This window comes from Boleophthalmus pectinirostris, unplaced genomic scaffold, assembly GCF_026225935.1.
Source record: "Boleophthalmus pectinirostris isolate CB_2022bp ecotype Guang Dong unplaced genomic scaffold, ASM2622593v1 HiC_scaffold_20, whole genome shotgun sequence".
Classification (NCBI taxonomy): domain Eukaryota; kingdom Metazoa; phylum Chordata; class Actinopteri; order Gobiiformes; family Gobiidae; genus Boleophthalmus; species Boleophthalmus pectinirostris.
Window position 1 is genome coordinate 33,517,247 of NW_026571153.1, and position 21,599 is coordinate 33,538,845.

The following is a 21,599-nucleotide window of genomic DNA, read 5'->3' on the forward strand; positions in this document are numbered from 1 at the left end:
GTTTTACATTTGTACAAGTATATACAGGTGGTTTAGCGGTTAGACAGGTGTGTGACTGATGGCTCCTTTAGATTACAACATGGACATCTCCACTGGCTTCTTGTACATACATACATACATACATACATACACACACACACACACACACACACACACACACACACACACACACACACACACACACACACATATACACACAAACACACATATACATACATACATACATACACACATACACACACACACACATATACACACAAACATACATACATACATACATACACACATACTGTCACGGGTCAATGTAAAAAATGATGGCTCAGTCAAAAAAACTTCACTTAAGTGGGTTTTTATTCGCACCACAGCTCCAAGTGCAGAGTGGAATATTTACAGTGACCAAAAAATGAGGTGGTAGTCAGAAGTATTTACAAAAATATGTACAATTATCACACTTACAGTTGCCAGCACCCACGTAGTCAGGCCAAATACCAACTCCCAAATGACTGGAGCTCCCTCCTTTTATACCCCCTTAGCCCCTCCCCCCGGGCTAACCAATTAACCAAAATGGGGTTTTAAGGAATTAACATAAGCAAACTGAATTGAGGAACACAAATCAACTTGGAAATAAACATAATAAAAATAACTTAAAGAACCCCTCATTAGGTTAACATTGTTCCATTAAACAACTTCAAAAAACCCACAAATGACCCCAAATAGACCACAATGGTCGAGTCCACGATCACATGTCCCCCCCTTGAGCGCGCCACTATGCGCTATTTAAAGCACAACCAGGAAGTGCCTCGGTTTGGCCCCGAACCCAAGAACGGCGCGGAGGCTGCTGCAGGTAAGAAAGCGGCGTCGGCGTCGAGTGTGCACCCTCGAACGCACGAGCCGGGAAACCGTTCAAATGTTGGGGAAAAAACAGGACCGCGATTCACACGAGCGGTCCTGCATAAACCAGTCTATCGGAGCTTGGCTCCGCAAAACGGGGAGGGAAGGAAGCGTCGTGCGTGCTCTTTGGCCAGATGCAGACGCGCCAGTCGGGAGATGACGGGGCAACACAGGTGCTCCTTCACACATACACACATACATACACACAAACATACACACATACATACATACACATACACACATTCATAAATACATACATACATACACATACATACATACGTACATACATACACATACACATATACATACATACACACATACATACACATACACACATTCATAAATACATACATACATACACATACATGCATACACATACACACATACATACATACATACACATAAACACATACATACATACACACATACATACATACATACATACATACATGTAATTATGAAGCTGTTAGTTGAGGTGAGGACATAAGCCCCTCTCTGTAAGACAGATCAATGCACTGCTGTGTCTGTGACACACTAGTGTTCTGCTGTGTCTGTGACACACTAGTGTTCTGCTGTGTCTGTGACACACTAGTGTTCTGCTGTGTCTGTGACACACTAGTGTTCTGCTGTGTCTGTGCAGGTGATGTTCCTGGGGGAGATTGAGGAGATTCTGGATGTGATTGAACCTTCTCAGTTCGTGAGGGTCCAGGAGCCGCTCTTCAGACAGATCGCTGCCTGTATCTCTAGCCCACACTTCCAGGTTTGCACATTCTCATGGACAAAATTACCCTATTACCCTCCATCCACATTTTTTGCAGGTACAGCTGCCCTGGGGCAGACTGAGAAAAAGATGGCTGCCAATCTGCTCCATTAGCCTCTCCTACCAACACTCACAGGCCACATTCAGGCAAAGGGAGGGAGATGTGCCTTGCCCAAGGACACACTGACATATCACAGCTCCTGCTTTACATCTCTACAAAGCACGTTTCTAGACTAACTGACCCCTGAGTGCCACACCAATGCTGTGTACACCTGGTGATGGTTGGAGGAGCCACATTTGCCCTTGGGCAGCTATGGCTAAAGAAGTACTTCACTCACACTGAATGTGAGTGACGGCTCTGTGGATGATGCAATGTAAAGCAGTTTGAGTATGCTGAAAAAACAATATCCACTTGATCAATATTCAACAGTGAGCAGCTATTGACACTAACAAACAAGGCAGACTAAGTCAGAATGATCACTGACACAAACATGCACAGGTACAGGGGACGGTCACTTGGACACAGACACAGTTTTATCAAACAGAGTGGAGGGAAAGTAGAGGTCAACTTACCCTGCAGCTGACCCCACCCTGACTCCAACCCTAGCCCCACCCTCACCCTTTCCTTACAATACCCTGAACATATCCTTATTGTTTCCCTGACCCCACCATGACCCCATCCTCCCTCCTGCTTGACACCATCCTCACCCTGTGATTTCCCAATTTGAGTCAATACCACATTTGTGCCAGAATTCGATCGGTCAAATGTTGGTCACTACGGCAACACATACACGGACAGACTACATGTAATATGCTATCATTTAGTTTTATTCTTCAAACATGTTTATTTTAAGTCAAATATGAGCCAGACGTTCATAAAAATACAACAGTGAACTGTTCATAAACCTGAGCCAACATTGAGTTCAACTCATTAGTGTAATATTTATTGTGTTTGGTAACTACAGCAGATACTAAATTTTATGAGTCTTTATCTAAAAATAAACTTAAAAATAAACTCTTGTTTAACTTAAATGGCAAGTGAACTAAAGCCAGAACAGACAGATACAGGAAAATAATGAGAGTATAGTCAAGTGATTAGCATGGTTTACCCAATTCTATAAACTCTCTCCTGACCCTACCGTGACCCTACCTTGACCCCAACTGACTCTGACCCCATCTTTGTTCTATCCCATCCTGATCATCCTCTGACCCCATCCAGACCCTACCCTGACCCAAGTGTTACTTTTACTTTGCCTGACCCTGTCCTGCTTTACCCCATCCTGACCCTACCATGACCCTGCCCTACCCCATTCCTGTCTGACCCCACCCTTACTCTACCCTAACCCTATCCTGACCTTATTCTGATCCTACCCTGACCCCATTCTTACCCTCCCATGACCCTACCTTAACCCCATCCTGACCCTACCCCTACCTGACCCTACCCTGTTCCTGTGTGACTTGACGGCGTACAGGGAAGTGTGTTCAGAAACAGTTAGCACCCTGACTCACTCTCTCTGACACAGTTAGCACCTTGACTCACTTTCTCTGCTCCTTGAGTTCATCAGACCCTGTGAGAAGGTCAGATGTGAGGAGCCATGGGCCAGGCTGGAGATACACATCCACCCAGCCTTTTCCTATCTGTAAACTCACCAGAGTAAATACATGTAATTACACCCATTATTCTAAAGACAGAAGGAAGTCAGGAGCAGCCAGGAAAAGCTTAAAATGTCCACCACACATCCGTTTGTCAGTTTCCATTTTCTTCAGTGGGGCTTAGTTGTGAGAACCTGGAGATGGACCAATATCAGGTCAGGTTTAGGTCTATCAATAATAACAATACTTAGTAATAATAAGACCATATAATACCAATGTTGGCCTGCAGTTCTATACTACATAATAATAATTATGGGTAGGGGTGGGCCATAATTTATGGGTATGCTATATTATGGAAAATAGACTCATGTGAGCTTTAAGTCATGTTATAATGTTGTTACCTCATCAAAATATACTACATATATAATAAATAAACTACCTTATACTGTAGTCTGTGTACATCTCCAATGCTCAAAATGATCTTTTCCACCTTGTAATGTCATAAAATAGTAGTTTTCAAGTCCATCCATATCTACCAGCCCTTATAACAGGGGTGTCAAACTCATTTTGGTCCGGGGGTCGTATCCAACCTACTTTGACCCCAAAGGGGCCGGATCAGAAAACTCATGTCATATAAATACCAAAAATAACAATAAGTTAAAATATTTGTGCAGAGAAACGCAAATCTACTACAGAAATCTTTTTTTAATTGGTGAACTCTTTCTTTTACAAAATATTATAATATTATGATTTAAGCCATCTTAAATCAACTTGTATGCAAATAGGAATAAGTCAATTTTTCTTGGAAAATCCTGCACTCGGCTCCTTTTCTCATTTTTGACATTTTTCTGATGAGGGTGTCACGGTCAACAGTCAAAACGATCGTCCTTTAAGAGCGTTTGGAAAGAGACAAGTTTTCATTTGTGCTGCTCTGGTGGGAGGGGCCACGTACAGAGACGCTGGAGACGCTGCTGTGCTCAGCACTGCAGAAAATTACCAATATTTTAATAGAAAATATAATTAAATATTTTAGTAGAAAATCAGCCGAGGGCCAAATTAAAGGTCTTGGAGGGCCGGATCCGGCCCCCAGGCCTTATGTTCGACACCCCTGCCTTAGAAGGATAGTGCATTTGAGTTGAATCTTGTGCCTGTGTTCACTTCTGGTGTATGTGTATGTGTCCTGTGTGTGTTCTGTATGTGCATGTGTGTTCTCTGTGTGTGTGTTCTGTGTGTGTATGTGTATGTGTGTATGTGTGTGTGTGTGTGTGTGTGTGTGTGTGTGTGTGTGTGTGTGTGTGTGTATGTGTGTGTGTGTGTGTGTGTGTCAGGTGGCGGAGAGGGCCCTGTACTTCTGGAACAATGAGTACATCCTGAGTCTGATCGAGGAGAACTGTCAGGTTATCCTTCCCCTGGTGTTCGCCACGCTTTACAGGGTCTCCAAAGAGCACTGGAACCAGTAAGACCACTGTCCCACACTCCCACGCTCCCACCATACCAACAAGCCACCTGCTGCCAGACCCCCACAAGACCATCACAGACCAACCACCACCACACCTCCCCAAGACTGCCACATCACAAGACCACCACAGACCAACCTCCACTGTGCCACCATAGTCTCACCAGACCCCCACAGGACTACCACAAGGCCACCAACCACTTGACCGTCACCACAACATCCACAGGCTGTATAAAGAAATGGACTAAGGCAGTGTGACATCACCCACAGTGTTTGGCTCTAGACAAATGAAGCTCAACGCGGTTGGCAGTTATAGGGGCGGATTTGGTGCCAAGTTACATATTAGGAATTCTGATTAGTATCATCGTGACCTCAGGGAAAGAAGGCACCTGATTTGTCCATTATTAGTGTTCATATCTTAATTTAGACACAAAATAAGTAAATAAATCATAGATCATGTAAAGCGAGTTAATTACAAACATTTTAAGACCAAAATCACAGCAGCAGTTACAGAGAGAGCGGTGACAAATTTTCAAAAGAAAGTGAATTGGGGTCAGGGTCAATGGATCCAAAACATGCTCATGGCCACTTCGTATTTAGAATGCAACGACAAGCAGGTTAGCTATGTCCATTTATTTATACAGTCTATGACCATTACACCACAAGATCAACAACCACCAGACCCCACAAGACTACCACCAGTACACCACCACACTAAAAATCACACACCCTGTGCTCTGTCTCAGGACCATCGTGTCTCTCATCTACAATGTGCTCAAGACTTTTATGGAGATGAACAGTAAACTATTCGACGACCTCACCGCATCCTACAAGGTGGAGAAACAGAAGTGAGTATGCTTTTTCTCTATATATACTAGTATATCTTTGCTGTTTGCTTTGCTGCACCTTTCTGAGAAGTCTGCTGTTTTTCCTGGGATCTGCTGTAGTCCTCCAGTTTGGAGGTCACTGTGCTCCAATGACCACAGCACCACTGACGCTTTCTTGTGTTCCTTTTCCTGATGTTCTCATCATTTGGTGTTGCCATGTCCACTACAGCGGCTTTACTCTGCTCTTGCCATCACCATTCTGTTAGTCGGTATCAGGAAATCCCACAGCCTGATCATTGTTCACTGTACACTGTGTACTCCTTGCAGTTCAATGCTGGACTGTTTCAGGGTCTTGTCTGGTGTGCTGTTCTTCAGACCAGCTCGCTCATGGAAGGATTGCTTGATATCAGCTACTTCAGTTATGGTCAGGTGGTACACCTCAAGTAGGAGCTTGTCCTGACATGATGGTATCTGCACTTTTTCTTATGCACTCTGTTATTTTAGAACATGTCTTCTGTTGGGGCCTTGTCCTTGATGTACTTCTGACTTACCTTGTGCTTATTAGTAACTGGAGCCTGTTTTCGGCATTAATGGTTTACATTCATCATTGTATGAGATAGGCCTTGCCTAAGAACCAACACTGGCTGTTGGTAATTGCTCATTATGTCCTAGACCAGGGGTGTCCAAACTTTTTTCATCAAGGGCCACATATCTAAACACAGACGAAGCAGAGGGCCGATTGAGTGCAGCAGACTGATGCTCTATACAGGGAATAATTGAAATGTGTGCATGTTTAACATGTTAGAATGACCCATCAGTCTTTAATCATGCTAAGATCCTTAAAATATAAAATAAAAGATCCTAAATATTAAATATTAGCTTTATCAAGGTAGCTTTTCAAAAAATCTTGCAGTAAAAAAATATTTTTTAATTGATGCAAGGTAATTTGGGCCAATTCACCTGGAAGCCTGAGGGCCAAAAAAAAAATTGTCTGAGGCCCCCGGGCCATAGTTTGGACATGCCTGTCCTAGACAGACAGAGATACACACAGACATACTTATCAGCTGTCTACTCACCTGACTTTCACATGGGGAACCTGGGCTCGAATCCCCTCCCTAAGACAAAATTAGCAATTACCAGTAGCCAGTGTTGGTCCAACTGTGCTTTTGTGAATGAAACTCTTTTCACTCACATTATCTCTAAATCAAGCATTTTTCAGTATGTATCTTTTAACTGTGGTGGTAATGTGCTGTAGTTAGTGTAGTTAGAACATATGCCATGTTCTTAGGTTGTGTTTAATTATGAGTTTGTTTACAAAAATCCTCTCTGGACAGTTTAGCCGTGAGTTGGACTGGTGAAAACAACCATATAGGTAAAAGGCAGCATGTACAGAGTGCCACATGTTAGCTGGCCAGGTATTCAGTAGAGCTAACTTCAGGCCCCCTGTTTGCAGAGAGCTGAAGAGGGAGCGGGAGCGTGCCGAGCTGTGGCGGGGGCTAGAGGAGTACCAGGAGCGCCGGCTGCAGATGCTCACTGAAGCCGTTCGGAACCAGCGCAACCTCCAGGAGCGAGCCGACAGAGGGGACCCGCCCACGGCCTGCAGCCCCACACAGGCCCACCCTGAGCAGCAGCAGCACAAGCCTAGCGGGGGGTCCAGCGGGGCCGGGGAGAGTGCCACCTAGAGGGGCAGGGGTCACAGAGGGGGGGGGGCAGGAGGAGGAGTGCTCTGCTGTCTGACCCCCACAGACCAGAGCACTCTTTCACCACAACTGTGTGAAAGTGAATCACTTCGAATCTGACCTCCAGTCAGGATCCACAGCAGACCAGCCCAAGCCTGATCAGACCAGTCCAAACCTGACCAAACCTAATCAAACCAGTCCAAACATGATAAGGCCACTGCGGTGCTCACTGCCCAGTAGTTCTGAAGGACGGGCTAAATGCAGAAGACAAAAGGGGACAATTAAGTACCTTAACCTTAGACCAGTCCAAACCTAACCACACCGGTTCAAACCAGACCAGCCCAGACCTGATAAGACCAGTCTCTTTGAGAGGGTCCAGTCCACGATACGCGCCAAACCAACAGCCAAAAAAGTTTCCAACTATAGATTTGTAGCATTAAAGCTAGACTACCAAAAAGTACAACTAATCTGGCCACATAAGTGCACCTGGAAAGATCCAGCCTCCGACAGCGTCCCTGGTATCGGAGCTGAATATCCAGTCAGAGGGCTCCAGTGTCAGAACTGAACAAGCCACTCTGAGCATACTCTCAGTGTACCCTACACTACACAAAGAGAGGCGATTTTACTTCTGTGGGGTATTAACAACACATATTTAGATCACCATGTTACCTTTTATTGTTGTGAGGCTATATTTGCAGAAAACAATGTATTAACATGTTTTCTAAGTTTCACTTGAGTTTCTTACACTCTGAGGACCCCCTCACTATGGTCACTCCCCCTTCAGAATGCTCTGTCACAACACAATCAGCGTGCATCCTGCTAATAAAACTACTGCACATTGCTTCAGATTTGTGAAGTTGTAGTGTACAGTTTTGTATCTTGATTTTGTATATTTATGGAGAATTGTCATAGTTATGGAGAATCGTGGTGTGGGAGCATAGGTGATGTAGGCTTGTGGGCGGAGCATTGGACAAATCTTACACTAACTATAAGGAGAGTTTGAGGACAGGAGAGATTGAAAAAATACTCAAACAATGCATGGATGACATCTAAAACCTCATCAGGCATTTTTTATGAGGGAACAGCTCCAAAAAGTCGATTTTGCATAATACCCTCTATTTAAACCTCTTCAGTACACCCTTTTCCACAGACGCCTTGTTTTAGCAGTAGTCTAAATCGGACAGAGGCTGTGGTGCGTGTGGACTGACCCTGAGCCCACTCTCTCTGTATAGCACAAACCTAAAGAGGACTCACTTTCACACAGACGCCCCACGCACAGGCAGGTGCACAGCTGTAAATATGAAATATGAATTATGAACGTCAACACGCACCGGGACTGATGGACACGCAGGCAGGGCTAGCTCCTCCCACTGTGGGCTCCACCAATCGGACGAGACAGAAAGTACAATAATGTTCTTCTTACTTGTTACTCTACTACTACTCTACTCTAAGTACTATGATGTTTTTATATATATATATATATATATATATATACATATGTCTGGATATTTCTGTAGTGTCTATGGGAGAAAACTGTAGCAGAGCTTTTAAAGGGGCTGGACTCTGAGGCCATAAAATGATGACAGAGGCCAGGATCACTCCCCTTTAAGACGCATGAGTGAACAGAGATTAGTGAGTGTTTCTTTAGTCACAATTGGATGGGTTTAAGAAATGATGAAAAATATTAAAGGGTACACCACTCTGAACCATGATAAAAAACATGGCTCAGTTTGAAGACTTAACCCTACCTACAAACTCCCTCATCACTCACATGTTGAACCATGTTAGACAAAATGTGATAAAATAAGTTTATTCCAAATTAGTGATGGGAGATACCAGTTATTTTTATCTCAGTCTGATACCAGCATGTACTAGGGCAAGCATCGCAATATTTTTTGCATAGAATTGTCCGGTCCTGAGTAAAAAAAGACAAAAAACTGTTTGTTCTAGGGATGGGCAATATGGGTGATATATAAATGAATATCTTAATTTTCTTTTACAGTCCCATTTGACAACAATGTTCACATGATATTATGTGTTCAAACATGTGTGTAAAGGTTTAAGAATCACACACACAGGAGGGGACTGTATAAGCAACCACAGACATGCAGAAAGATCACTTTGTTACACCATTCCATTGTCATCAGCTCTTTTTGCAGTATTTTTATATTTTAAACTATGTACTTGGACAATATTGCCTGTGTTTGGATGAAGTGGCCATGTCTAAAGCTTGAGAATCTGGACATCTCATCGGTATCAAATTGTTGAAAAACTGGTATTGCCCATCACTATGGTTCTTCAACAAAATACTTTTTATTCCTAATGCATAGGCAAAATTATTTGGGCTCATTTTCACACACTTTTTAACACACTACAGAGAGCTACTGGGTTCTTTGAGACACATCGAACACAGTATCACACCCCTCAGTGGAAGATAGGCCCTTAAACAGACTATATTCCAAATTTGAGAATTGATAAAATATAAGAAATGCAGCGTGGACCTTTGCTGCCATCGGGGCTCCTTCACTATTGCCCTGCCCGTCCTAATTGAACCGCAGGGTAAAAGAAGCGCTCCCTAACCTCTGCGTCTCAGGCTCAGCAGACCATACATGGACTTCCTCAGTGTCCGCATCCACCCTCATCTGTCTGACCTTATATGGGTGCGGAGACACTTCAGTTAGCAATATCTCCCTCTTTCAGGATACTGGGGTTTTCGTTTGTGTCCTGGATACTCACTTTGTCTTAAAGGTACTTTTTGTGTACGATCATTTGACGATGATTTTTTGCTTTGTAATTATGTTGTAGATTTCTTGTTTTTGTATGAAGATGTGAATACTATTTATTTTGTCCTGCAGGGGGCAGTGTCAGATGAATGTACCGTTAGCAGAGCGATTGTGTTTTTTTATGTCAGACATTCAGAGCTACCTGTGGAACCCAAACACTCCCTTAGTCCAGACCAAGTCCAGACCAAGCCCAAACCTAGTCCACAGCCCAAGTTCTGACCTTTACCATAACCACCTAACCATCTAACTTGTGCAGTTCTCTAGTAGTGATGCCTGGAGATCGTTGGTCCTCTGAAACTAGGTCTTATCACAATAAAAGTCGCAATTTGAATAACTGCAGTTATTAAGAATGTCTCCACAAACAAAGTAAGCTTTTCAGGGGCAAAATCTTGTACTACTGTATACCTGATTTTTACCATTTTAAAAACATGAAAAACACAACTAGTTCATTTGAAACCGTTTGCAGAGGTCCAAAGTTATTCCTCACTTATTTTATGCAATCAGAGCACTTTTGCTTTTTCTTGGAGAGTTGTTAAAAACACTAGTTCTGTTTTTCACATTTTTAACACAGTGAAAATCAGATACAGCGCCTTTACCCAACGGAAATCTCAATGAAAGCATCAGTGTTTGAAAGGGTTGGAAAACAGCTGAGGTTTTTGAACAAATAAAAAAAATATATACAAAAAATGAAAAATGATAGCCTCACTTTTGAAGTTAAGTTTCAAGGTTTGGGGGAAAATCCAAAAATAAAGTGAGATCTGTACATGCAGCAGGAGACTAAACAGACTGGACGATTATTCTAATGAAATATATGATTGTACGCCATGTTTGAGTGGACAGAGCTGGACTGTGGGACTTGGGCCAAACCGTCTCAAACCTCTGGTAGAATCCTTCTTCTGCTCTGTGTTCTTCTCAGACGTTCTACACAATCCCTGGCTTCTCCCTGGACCTCAGTTTCAGCGGGCAGTCATAATAAGGACAGTACGATGTGGACCAGACCAGAACCAGACCAGGAGCAGACCAGTACCAGACTAGGACCAGATCAGAACCAGACCTGAACCAAACAAGGATCAGACCAGAACCAGACCAGAACCAGACCAAAATCAAACTAGGATCAGAATCACACAAGGATCAAATCAGAACCAGACCAGAACCAGGACCAGACGAGAACCGCATCAGGACCAGACCAGGGCCAGTCTCCCGCGCTGAGGACATGCCCATGCAAGCGTCCCGTAGCACCTCTCTCTCTCTTAGATTTGCACTGTCTCTCTCTCTGTTGTGTTAGAAGAAGATGACCTATATTTTGGGGACCAACTGTGCGCTGGGGTGTGCCACTGTACGTAACCTTACAGGGTGTAGAACTGAAGATACTATGTGCTACAATGAAACTCACTTTGAGAAAACACGTTTGCCTCCACTTTTCTGTCTCTGTGTCTTTGTTCTCAATCATTTGTTCTGATAAAAACGTAATAAATGAGATGGAACAGAGCAGAGGATCTGAGGAGCAGAAGAGAGGGTCAGATGGTCCAGAGGAGCAGAGGAGAGGGTCAGAGGAGCAGAGAAGTGGGTCAGACGGTCCAGAGGAGCAGAGGAGTGTGTCAGTTGGTCCAGATTAGCAGAAGAGTGGGTCAGATGGTTCAGAGGAGCAGAGAAAAGAGTCACATGGTCCAGAGGAGCAGAGGAGTGTGTCAGATGGTCCAGAGGAGCAGAGGAGTGTGTCAGATGGTCCAGAGGAGCAGAGGAGTGTGTCAGATGGTACAGAGGAGCAGAGGAGAGGGTCAGATGGGTCAGAGGAGCAGAGAAGAGGGTCAGATTGTCCAGATTAGAAGAAGAGTGGGTCAGATGGTTCAGAGGAGCAGAGAGGAGCAGAGAAAAGAGTCAGATGGTCCAGAGGAGCAGAGAAGAGGTTCAGATGGTCCAGAAGAGCAGAGAAGAGGGTCAGATGGTCCAGATTAGAAGAAGAGTGGGTCAGATGGTTCAGAGGAGCAGAAAAAAGAGTCAGATGCTGCAGAGGATCAGATCGAGGACAAAGAGGAGTCAGATACAGAAGTGTTTTGGACACTACACTGTACTGTCCCATTTGAATGGAGACACGCTTCAATGTAACACTGTGACAAATGGTGTAAAATGCGCGTTTAGCAGTGGCCCCCGGAGCCCTGTGCCCGGGGCCCACCCACGCTCCGGGCCGGAGCACTCAAAGCCCGCCTCGGCGCACGGAGAGGTTACCCAAACACACGGCAGCCCCAGGACTTTCCAGCGCTTTTCCATCTAATTACCATGATGTCAGAGGGTCCGTGCGTAATGGCCCCGTGCGCAACAACACGAGCCCCGCGCTGCCACAGACATAGCGGCCGCCACTGACCATCACCACACGGGCCACGCACACGGACCCACGCACACGACCCACGCACGGACCCACGCACACGGACCCACGCACACGGACCCACGCACGAACAGCGCGCACGGCTCCATCCGCTCTCCAGGTGAGTCTTTTCATTCCAATTAACTTGAGGATTTCAGTTCGTGTTTAGAGAAAAATACTTAGCCTACAGGTCACGTGTTTCAAAAAGCCACAGTGTGTAACTTTTTTTCCATGTTAATGTTTTAATATTCCATAATTTGGCATGAACCGTATCTGTCTCTATGGAGAAAGTTCCAAGGTGAATGGCTTCAAGTGAGATGCCACCACACACTCTCCTTTAAACGCGTGTTAATTAAATGGCGCTCATCATCATCATCATCATCATCACATTGTTCCTTAGTGAAAGTCGTTTGGTTTAGTCATTTAAGCGTGCGCGTGCTCTAATGACGCTCTGCAGAATCCATCCCAGAGGCGACACCGAGTCACGATGACCAGAAGTGGCTCACTTCGGCTCAGCTCATGTCCACAACTGTTTTTACAATATACATGCAAATATCTGAAGTCTGAGGCCGTGTGTTCAAAAGCCCAGAATTTTGCAGGGTGCAGTAGCCGCAGTGGACGCTAGAGGGCGTTGTTCTTTAAGTGGAGACCAGTGTGTGGCTGCGGCCGAACCGAATCAGTTAGTTTCAGTTAGTTTGTTTGCATGTAGGCCCTCCCGAAGAGAAGAGAGGAGAATAAGAACAGAAGATTGAGAAGGAGCATATCCCCTCCTAAGAAATACTGCACATTTCAAATCATCATCATTTCAGTAGCTATGATGCAAAATATACTTTTTTTTTTTTTTTTAATAACATTGTTTCCTCATCAAAAATATGCCCAAAGAGGTTTTAGATGCATTAGCTGAATCCTCCAGATGTCCCTATTGACCCAGGACAGTCCCAGTGTTGAGCTCTATGTCCCCTGTCCCAGCAGATTTATACCAAACCAGTGATTTGTCCCAGTTTTATACCAGAAATGTCCCAGGTGTCCCTGTTTTTAACCAATCAGATCACCACCAACAGTAAAAAGGGGCATATATTGTGATGTGTTTCTTTAAAATATAAAAATTATGCTTGAAAACAACCATAAGACAAAAAAAAAAGAAAAAAAAAGAAAAAAGAGTGAGTTGAGAATGGACAATGTTACACGCTCTTTTCGCAATTTTATTTATACCAACCATCCCAACCTAGGTGTGTCCCAGTGTTTAATTCTGAAAATCTAATGACCCAGTCCTTACAGTTAGTAAAGGTCCTGTGCAAGTCTACATCACCCACGCTCCCACATGACAATTCTCCATAAATATGCACAAACATGATACAAAACATTACACTAAAGCTTCACAAACCTGATCTGATGTGCAGTAGTTTCATTAGAGGGATGCACGCTGATTGGGCTGTGAAGGAGGAGCGCCTTTGACCTCAGAGCATCAAAAATGAAAGTGAAACTTATTAAACATATTTCAATAAAAGGTAACATGGTGGTGTAAATCTGTTATGTGTGAGCAGTTACAACCACAAAGAAGTCAAATAAACCTCTTTAAAGTCAGAATTCTGTATTTTAATGATGTTTTAAACTGTACGTCTTTCAGAATGATGGAAAACCACAACTGTTGCTATAGCAATAAACCATTTAGCAAATTAAAACCAAAAAACATTAAAGAATACAATGAAAAATGTGCTCATATCTAGGGCTGGGTATCATTAAGAAGTTGCAGACACGATACATCCCTCGATACACAGGCCATGATGCGATACATATCTTGATACAGTGCACTTTCAATTGGATATGAAATATTTCAAATCGATTCGATACGGTTCAATAAAAACTAAATCTTGGCTGTGATACTAAGTCTATGTTCAGACTGCACTGTTGTATTTGGATTTTTTTTGTGGAATCCAATTTTTTTGTGAGGTCGTTCACATTTCCAGTTAAATGTGACTTATATATGATCTCCAGTGTGAACTTTAAACACCCCAAGAGTGTCGCGCATGTGCACTGGAGGACACGACGACATCACACACAGCGAGCGTGCTCAGTGTTTACGGAAGTCGCCTAAACGCTGGGCTTGTCTCCCAAAATCTGGTCCATTTGTTGGTAAAATGGACAGGCTGCTTCGTTTGTTTGAGCCTTTAGTCTCCTTGTATTTGGCTCGCCTTTATTTTTCTTAATTGACATTAGAGCCAGGACCGTCTGTCTGCCGGTTACAATAAGACCCCTCCAATTTGGTCTGAATATAGAGATCCCCCCAAATGTGAATGAACTCACTAACCTCACTTTCCCTTCACTGACGAGACTCGGAGCCTGACGTGTAAGGTGGGATGAGTGTGACCTGGTCGTTCAGACTGAAGTCACATGTCAAAAGGTCAGATATGTATTGGTTTTAGGAGCACATATCCAAGGGTCACATTTGGAAAAATAGGATCTGTGTTGTTTAGTCATTAAAAGATCAGAAACAGGAGAAGAGGGGCAAAGAAATCAGATTTGGGTCACTTCAGGCTGCAGACTGAACATAGCCTGAAAGTCTTTGTTGAACCATTTCTTGTGCAAAGTGAATATGAAACACAAACATTTGAATCATCAGAACAGTGAAAATGTCAAATGTATCACATAAAGGAGTTTGCTTCCTCTAAACAAGCAACAAAACTGTAGCTGTAACACAATAAATTTGTAAAATATACCAAAAATACGCATTCAATGATCATCGCATTAAACTATATGATATATCAATATTTCAATATTTTTGCACAGGCCTCCTCATATCCCTTAGTGGCCATGGTCTAAAATGTGATGATGTCATAGTTTCAGAGGGAGGGCGGGGCCTAAAGTCTTTTCTCTTCACTGTCTTTTCCTCATGTGTTTGGGATCAGCTCCACAAACTGCTCATGTTAATCTCATTACTTAAAGTCACAGTATGTCACTTTTTAGACAAAAACAGACATCAGTTATAGGAAAAGAGATGGTTCATGCATTTACTTTGTAACATTCTAGCACAAGGCAGACCCTCCACCAGAAAAATTCCACAGTACAGCTTTAGCGTACTTTAGTAGAGCCACTGATGACCTGCCTGTGCTTTCTCTCTCAGCATGCACCTCTCTCCCGTTCTGCTCCTGCTAGTTGCTGGGGCAGCTGTAGGATGTGTTGCCGTGACGACCACACTGCATGGTGTGCGAGGTTGTGCGGTGAGAGAGTTCTCCTTCGTTGCACACAAACCCGGATGTAAGAGCCTGCGCATCAGCACCGAGGCCTGCTGGGGGCGCTGCCACACCTGGGAGGTACTACTCACCTGTGTGTCAGATGCCCTCTCATCCTCTGTACCTCTGTGTGTCAGATGCCCTCCCATCCTCTGAACCTCTGTGTGTCAGATGCCCTCCCATCCTCTGTACCTCTGTGTGTCAGATGCCCTCCCATCCTCTGTACCTCTGTGTGTCAGATGCCCTCCCATCCTCTGTACCTCTGTGTGTCAGATGCCCTCCCAGTCCCATCTTTAATCATAACTGTACACTATTGCTCAGTGTGGTGTTCAGTCTGGCGTCACCGGGGCCTCACCCTGGAGCCAGGCCTGGGGTGGGTGCTCGTCAGCGAGCTCCTGGTGGCCGGGCCTTCCCCCACGGGGCCCGGCCGGGCTTAGCCCGAAGGAGCGACGTGGGGCCGTCCTCACGTGGGCCCACCACCCGCGGGAGGAGCCATATGGGGCCGGGGCAGAGAGATCTGTGCGGCAGTCGAAGGCGGGGGCCTCAACGACCGGATCTCCGGACATGGAGACTAGCTCTGGGGACATGGAATGTCACCTCGCTGGGGGGGAAGGAGCCTGAGCTTGTGTGGGAGGTTGAGCGTTACCGACTAGACATAGTCGGCCTCACCTCCACGCACAGTTTGGGCTCTGGAACCCAACTCCTTGAGAGGGGCTGGACTCTCCATTTCTCTGGCGTTGGCCGCGGGGAGCGGCGGCGGGCTGGTGTGGGCCTGCTCATTGCCCCACAGCTCAGCCGCTGTGTGTTGGAGTTCACCCCGGTGAACGAGAGGGTCGCGTCCCTGCGCCTTCGGGTCGGGGACAGGTCTCTCACTGTGGTGTCGGCCTACGGGCCGAACAGCAGTGCTGAGTACCCGGCCTTCTTGGAGTCCTTGGGAGGGGTACTAGACAGTGCACCGACTGGGGACTCCGTTGTTCTCCTGGGGGACTTCAACGCCCACGTGGGCAACGACAGTAACACTTGGATTGGGGTGATTGGGAGGAACGGCCTCCCCGATCTGAACCTGAGCGGTGTTTTGTTATTGGACTTCTGTGCTAGTCACGGTTTGTCCATAACGAACACCATGTTCGAGCACAAGGGTGTCCATAAGTGCACGTGGCACCAGGACACCCTAGGCCGGAAGTCGATGATCGCCTTTGTAGTCGTGTCATCTGATCTCCGGCCGCGTGTCTTGGACACTCGGGTGAAGAGAGGGGCTGAGCTGTCAACTGATCACCACCTGGTTGTGAGTTGGGTTCGCTGGCGGAGGAGGAAGCCGGAAAGACCTGGCAGGCCCAAGCGTGTAGTGAGGGTCTGTTGGGAACGTCTGGTGGAGCCTCTGTCAGAGGGACTTTCAACTCACACCTCCGGGAGGACTTCTCCCAGATTCCGGGGGAGGCTGGAGATATGGAGTCCGAGTGGGCTTCATTCTCGGTCTCTATTGTCGATGCGGCTGCTCGGATCTGCGGGCGTAAGGTCTGTGGTGCCTGTAGCGGCGGCAATCCCTGAACCCGGTGGTGGACACCGGAAGTAAGGGATGCCGTCAAGCTGAAGAAGGAGTCCTATCGGGACTTGCTGGCTCGGGGGACTCCTGAAGCAGCTGACAGGTACCGGCGGGCCAAGTGTGCTGCAGCCCGTGCGGTTGCGGAGGCAAAAACTCGGAGCTGGGAGGAGTTCGGGGAGGCCATGGAGGAGGACTATCGGACGGCCTCAAAGAGATTCTGGCAAACCGTCCGGCACCTCCGGAGGGGGAAGCAGTTCTTCGCCAACACTGTTTACAGTGCGGGGGGAGAGCTGCTGACCTCGACTGGGGACGTTGTCCGGCGGTGGAAGGAATACTTTGAGGATCTATCAATCCCACCGTCACGTCTTCCGAGGAGGAGGCCGAGGCTGAGGACTCGGAGGCGGACTCATCTATCACCCTGGCTGAAGTCACTGAGGTGGTTGGAAAGCTCCTTGGTGGCAAGGCTCCGGGGTTGGATGAGATCCATCCTGAGTACCTTAAGTCTCTGGATGTTGTGGGGCTGTCTTGGCTGACACGCCTCTTCAACATCGCGTGGCGGTCGGGGACAGTACCTCTGGACTGGCAAACCGGGGTGGTGGTCCCTCTGTATAAGAAGGGGGACCGGAGGGTGTGCTCCAACTATAGGGCGATCACACTCCTCAGCTTTCCCGGTAAGGTCTATGCCAGGGTACTGGAGAGGAGAATCCGGCCGATAGTCGAACCTCAGATCCAGGAAGAGCAGTGTGGTTTTCGTCCTGGCCGTGGAACACTGGACCAGCTCTACACTCTCCATAGGGTGCTCGAGGGTTCATGGGAGTTTGCCCAACCAGTCCACATGTGCTTTGTGGACTTGGAGAAGGCATTCGACCGTGTCCCTCGTGGTGTCCTGTGGGGGGTGCTCTGGGAGTATGGGGTCCGGGGCCCTTTGCTAAGGGCTGTCCAGTCCCTGTATGACCGGAGCAGGAGCTGTGTTCACATTGCCGGCAGTAAGTCAGACCTGTTCCCGGTGCATGTTGGACTCCGCCAGGGCTGCCCTTTGTCACCGGTTCTGTTCATTGTGTTTATGGACAGAATTTCTAGGTGCAGTCAGGGGCCGGAGGGGGTCCGGTTTGGGGACCACAGGATCTCATCTCTGCTGTTTGCGGATGATGTTGTCCTGTTGGCTTCATCGAACCAGGACCTGCAATGTGCACTGGGGCGGTTTGAAGCCAAGTGTGAAGCGGCTGGGATGAAGATCAGCTCTGCTAAGTCTGAGGCCATGGTTCTCAACCGGAAAAAGGTGGCTTGCCCTCTCCGAGTGGGTAGATCGGTGCAGCTTCGGCAGTGATGCAGTCACTGTATCGGACCGTTGTGGTGAAGAGGGAGCTTAGCCGAAAGGCGAAGCTCTCGATTTACCGGTCAGTCTTCGTTCCTACTCTCACCTATGGTCATGAGCTCTGGGTAGTGACCGAAAGGACGAGATTGCGGATACAAGCGCTCGAAATGGGTTTCCTCCGCAGGGTGGCTGGGCGCTCCCTTAGAGATAGGGTGAGGAGCTCAGTCACACGGGAGGAGCTCGGAGTAGAGCTGCTGCTCCTCCACGTCGAGAGGAGCCAGTTGAAGTGGCTCGGGCATCTGTTCCGGATGCCTCCTGGGCGCCTCCCTCGGGAGGTGTTCCGGGAGGACGTGTCTGGGGTGAAGGAAGTCTGGGAGTCCCTGCTTATGCTGCTGCCCCCGCGACCCGGCCCCGGATAAGCGGACGAAAATGGATGGATGGATGGTGTTCAGTCTTCATTATTTATCAAATACACCCATTGGTAATGTAGGTGAAGTGTCTTGCCTCAGGGCACAGTGACAGCATGCAGTAGCCTGGGCTGGGATTGAACCTTTACGTCACATGACTCCCTCATTTGCGTTGCCAGTTCCAATGCTAAAATCCAGTGTGTTTAAACCTCAAATGTCTCTGTCTGATCTGAACAGTCACTCCATAAATCCCAGCACCTGCACCAGTCCTGAGCCAGTGTTAGTGCAGCTCAGGGAGGGAATTCTGGCCAAACTTGGATTTGTCTCTATCTGCAGGTTAAGTTGTGATTGTAATACCTTTTTAAAAACATAGAGTGCAGACTACATACACAGGTACTAGAGATGTGCGGATAGGCTATTTTTTCATGCACAACCGCATCACAAAACTCATCATCCATTTATTTGCACAAATGGTTTTTGACCAATTTTCAAAACCGCAGCCGTCCACCATCCGCCAATTGATCACCGAGTTCCAAGTTGTTTATTTGAGTAGATAAGGGTGAAGTATAGTTTTGCGTTGACTCTGCGCCGCACACTGTCGCCATCTCCTTATCACCATCGTTTTTGATTTATGGATCTACGGCGAGGTCTACGCGCCGCAAAGTAATTCACCACCACAACACTAGGAGGCAAGGATTTATGTCCATTCATATATACAGTCTATACGTATGACCTACAGACATATCATTTCTGAAAAAGTTTAACACAAACCATCTCCAACACGATAGAAGCAAACAACAGACTCACCATGAGCAGAACTGTCACAGAAAGAACATGTATATTCCACCGCGTCCTTTTTAGGCCTGACAGAAGCTTCTGCACCTTCTGCGGTTCAGCTTTCCCTGCTGTCTGCATTGTTTAGTTAAGCTGTCACCCGCCAGAATTGAATGAAAATATTATTTTTTGTCACGTCATCCGGCCGACCTGAGGTTTAGCTGAGGAGTCCCCTGTTGTAACCACCATCCGCACATCTCTAACACGTACATACATACACGTTCAGGTGCTTTCTAACTCTGTTTCACCACAGTCCAAACATGTACAGAACAACCAAAGTGAAGTTTAAGTGAAGTTTAAGTGAAGTTGAGCAGGATTTGGATCCAAACTACAGTGATGTAGTGAAAAGACTCACAGTCCTATACAGTACTATATGAGCTGTAATGTGTCTGACAGCGCCCCCTTGTGTCCTGACAGAAGCCTGTGCTGGAGCCGCCCTACACCCACGTGCACCACCGGGTGTGCACCTACAGCCGCTCCCGCCCCATGACCGCCCGCCTGCCCGGCTGCCTGCCAAACGTCTCACCTCTCTACTACTACCCACTGGCCATGTCCTGCCACTGCGCCGTCTGCTCCACACTGGACACTGAGTGTGAGACCTTCTGAGGCTGCACACCACACACTAAGTCACTCTGTGTATTTCATAAAGCTCTTAGATCACTCTGTATATCTCATACGTCATACGCTTAAGTTCATAAATCACATTGAGGCTCTTCTCTCTGCACCTGCTGCTGTGAGTCTTGTCATTTTGGTCTTAAAATGTATGTCTGCTCTTCATGATCCAGGGGGTGCTTTTTCCTATTCCTAACAGAGAACCTGGCTAGTATCGTAATCTTCATTTGAGTGAAGCTGAATGCTGAGGGTGACGTCACACTTCTTTGTCTCTGTGGGTGGTGCTCATCTTCTGCAGTCTGATGATGTCAAAGTCCAGGGCTGTGTTCTTTCTGTCGTTCCTCTAAGAGCCAGAACCTATGTACATTATATCGAGGGATAAACCGAATGCTGGTACTGAATATCAGCGCCAACTGCAGCTGATGTCATCAACATTCTCTGGAGGCTCTGCTCTGTCTGAGGCTTTGTTAGATTGTAATCTTGAATTGTAAAAGAAAATTACAGGAACAAACATTATCCAACAGTTTTTTAGTCACTCTCACCTTTTTGTGTAAAATGTAACTCTAAACAGGACCAAGATCACTGATCACAGGCTCCTGAAAATGTATTTACATCCATTTTGTATTTTTACTTAAGTTTTCAGACTATCTTAAAAATGTTGGACAGCGTTTGCTAATGTCCTACGCACACACGTGTTTAGTGGATGAGGAGCATGGATCTGTGATCAGACTGTTACACTTCCACTCACAGGATGGACTCTTATGTCCTTATGTTTGTTTCATTATTGCTGTTGAAATTTGAATTTCCTTTGGGATCAATAAAGTCTCTATCTATCTAATGTGTTCAATGTGTCTCCATGGGAACTACTGAACATTCCACCATAGAGATACATGTAGAACACTTAAAAATGAGCTAGATCAGGTATCGGTTCCATGATATGGGTTCAGTCGATATCCTGGTTGGGCCTTTGACTGATAAGACTTACGAGATACTACACTGGTATCCGATCATATCGGGTGTCGCAGATATGGCATTCTGACCCTCTCTTCTTCATCCTCTGACCCCTTCACGTCATCCTCTGCTCCTCTGACCTTCTGTGTGAACATAAATTAACACTATTCAGATGCCCTCCCGTCCACCTGTGTCTTTAAATCTCACATAGAACCTCTAAACCAGGACAGATCCAGGTCTAAAACCAGGACTGAATCAGGACTAAACAAGGATTTAATCAGGACTGTACCGAGACTAAAGACTAGGGAAGTGATGGGGATACTTGAGGTTTAATCTGCTGAAATGCCACACAGACA

The 21,599-nt window shown here is 46.2% G+C and overlaps 2 protein-coding genes across 2 annotated transcripts in view; both read left to right on the plus strand.

The window, feature by feature from the left end:
• ppp2r5b (protein phosphatase 2, regulatory subunit B', beta) overlaps positions 1–7,209 on the plus strand; it is a 66,341-nt gene extending 59,132 nt beyond the window's left edge. The window contains exons 10-13 of the mRNA XM_055156112.1: positions 1,532–1,651; positions 4,573–4,700; positions 5,447–5,548; positions 6,981–7,209. Of these exons, the coding sequence (XP_055012087.1) occupies positions 1,532–1,651; positions 4,573–4,700; positions 5,447–5,548; positions 6,981–7,209 (579 nt within the window). The remainder of the gene's footprint in view (positions 1–1,531; positions 1,652–4,572; positions 4,701–5,446; positions 5,549–6,980) is intronic.
• A 5,216-nt stretch (positions 7,210–12,425) lies between these two features.
• On the plus strand, positions 12,426–20,818 carry LOC110156258 (glycoprotein hormone beta-5-like). Its single transcript, XM_020920461.2, has 3 exons — positions 12,426–12,472; positions 15,473–15,662; positions 20,098–20,818. Exons 2-3 carry the CDS (start codon positions 15,474–15,476, stop codon positions 20,284–20,286), a joined length of 378 nt encoding a protein of 125 aa, XP_020776120.1. The 5' UTR covers positions 12,426–12,472; position 15,473; the 3' UTR covers positions 20,287–20,818.
• The last annotated feature ends 781 nt before the right edge of the window (positions 20,819–21,599 follow it).

What these genes read in the sequence shown, in the direction of transcription:
- LOC110156258 (XM_020920461.2), top strand. Translation starts at nt 15,474, where the DNA reads ATGCACCTCTCTCCCGTTCTGCTCCTGCTAGTTGCTGGGGCAGCTGTA. An exon ending in GGCGCTGCCACACCTGGGAG is followed by an intron (nt 15,663 to 20,097) that starts GTACTACTCACC and finishes GTGTCCTGACAG; the next exon opens with AAGCCTGTGCTGGAGCCGCC.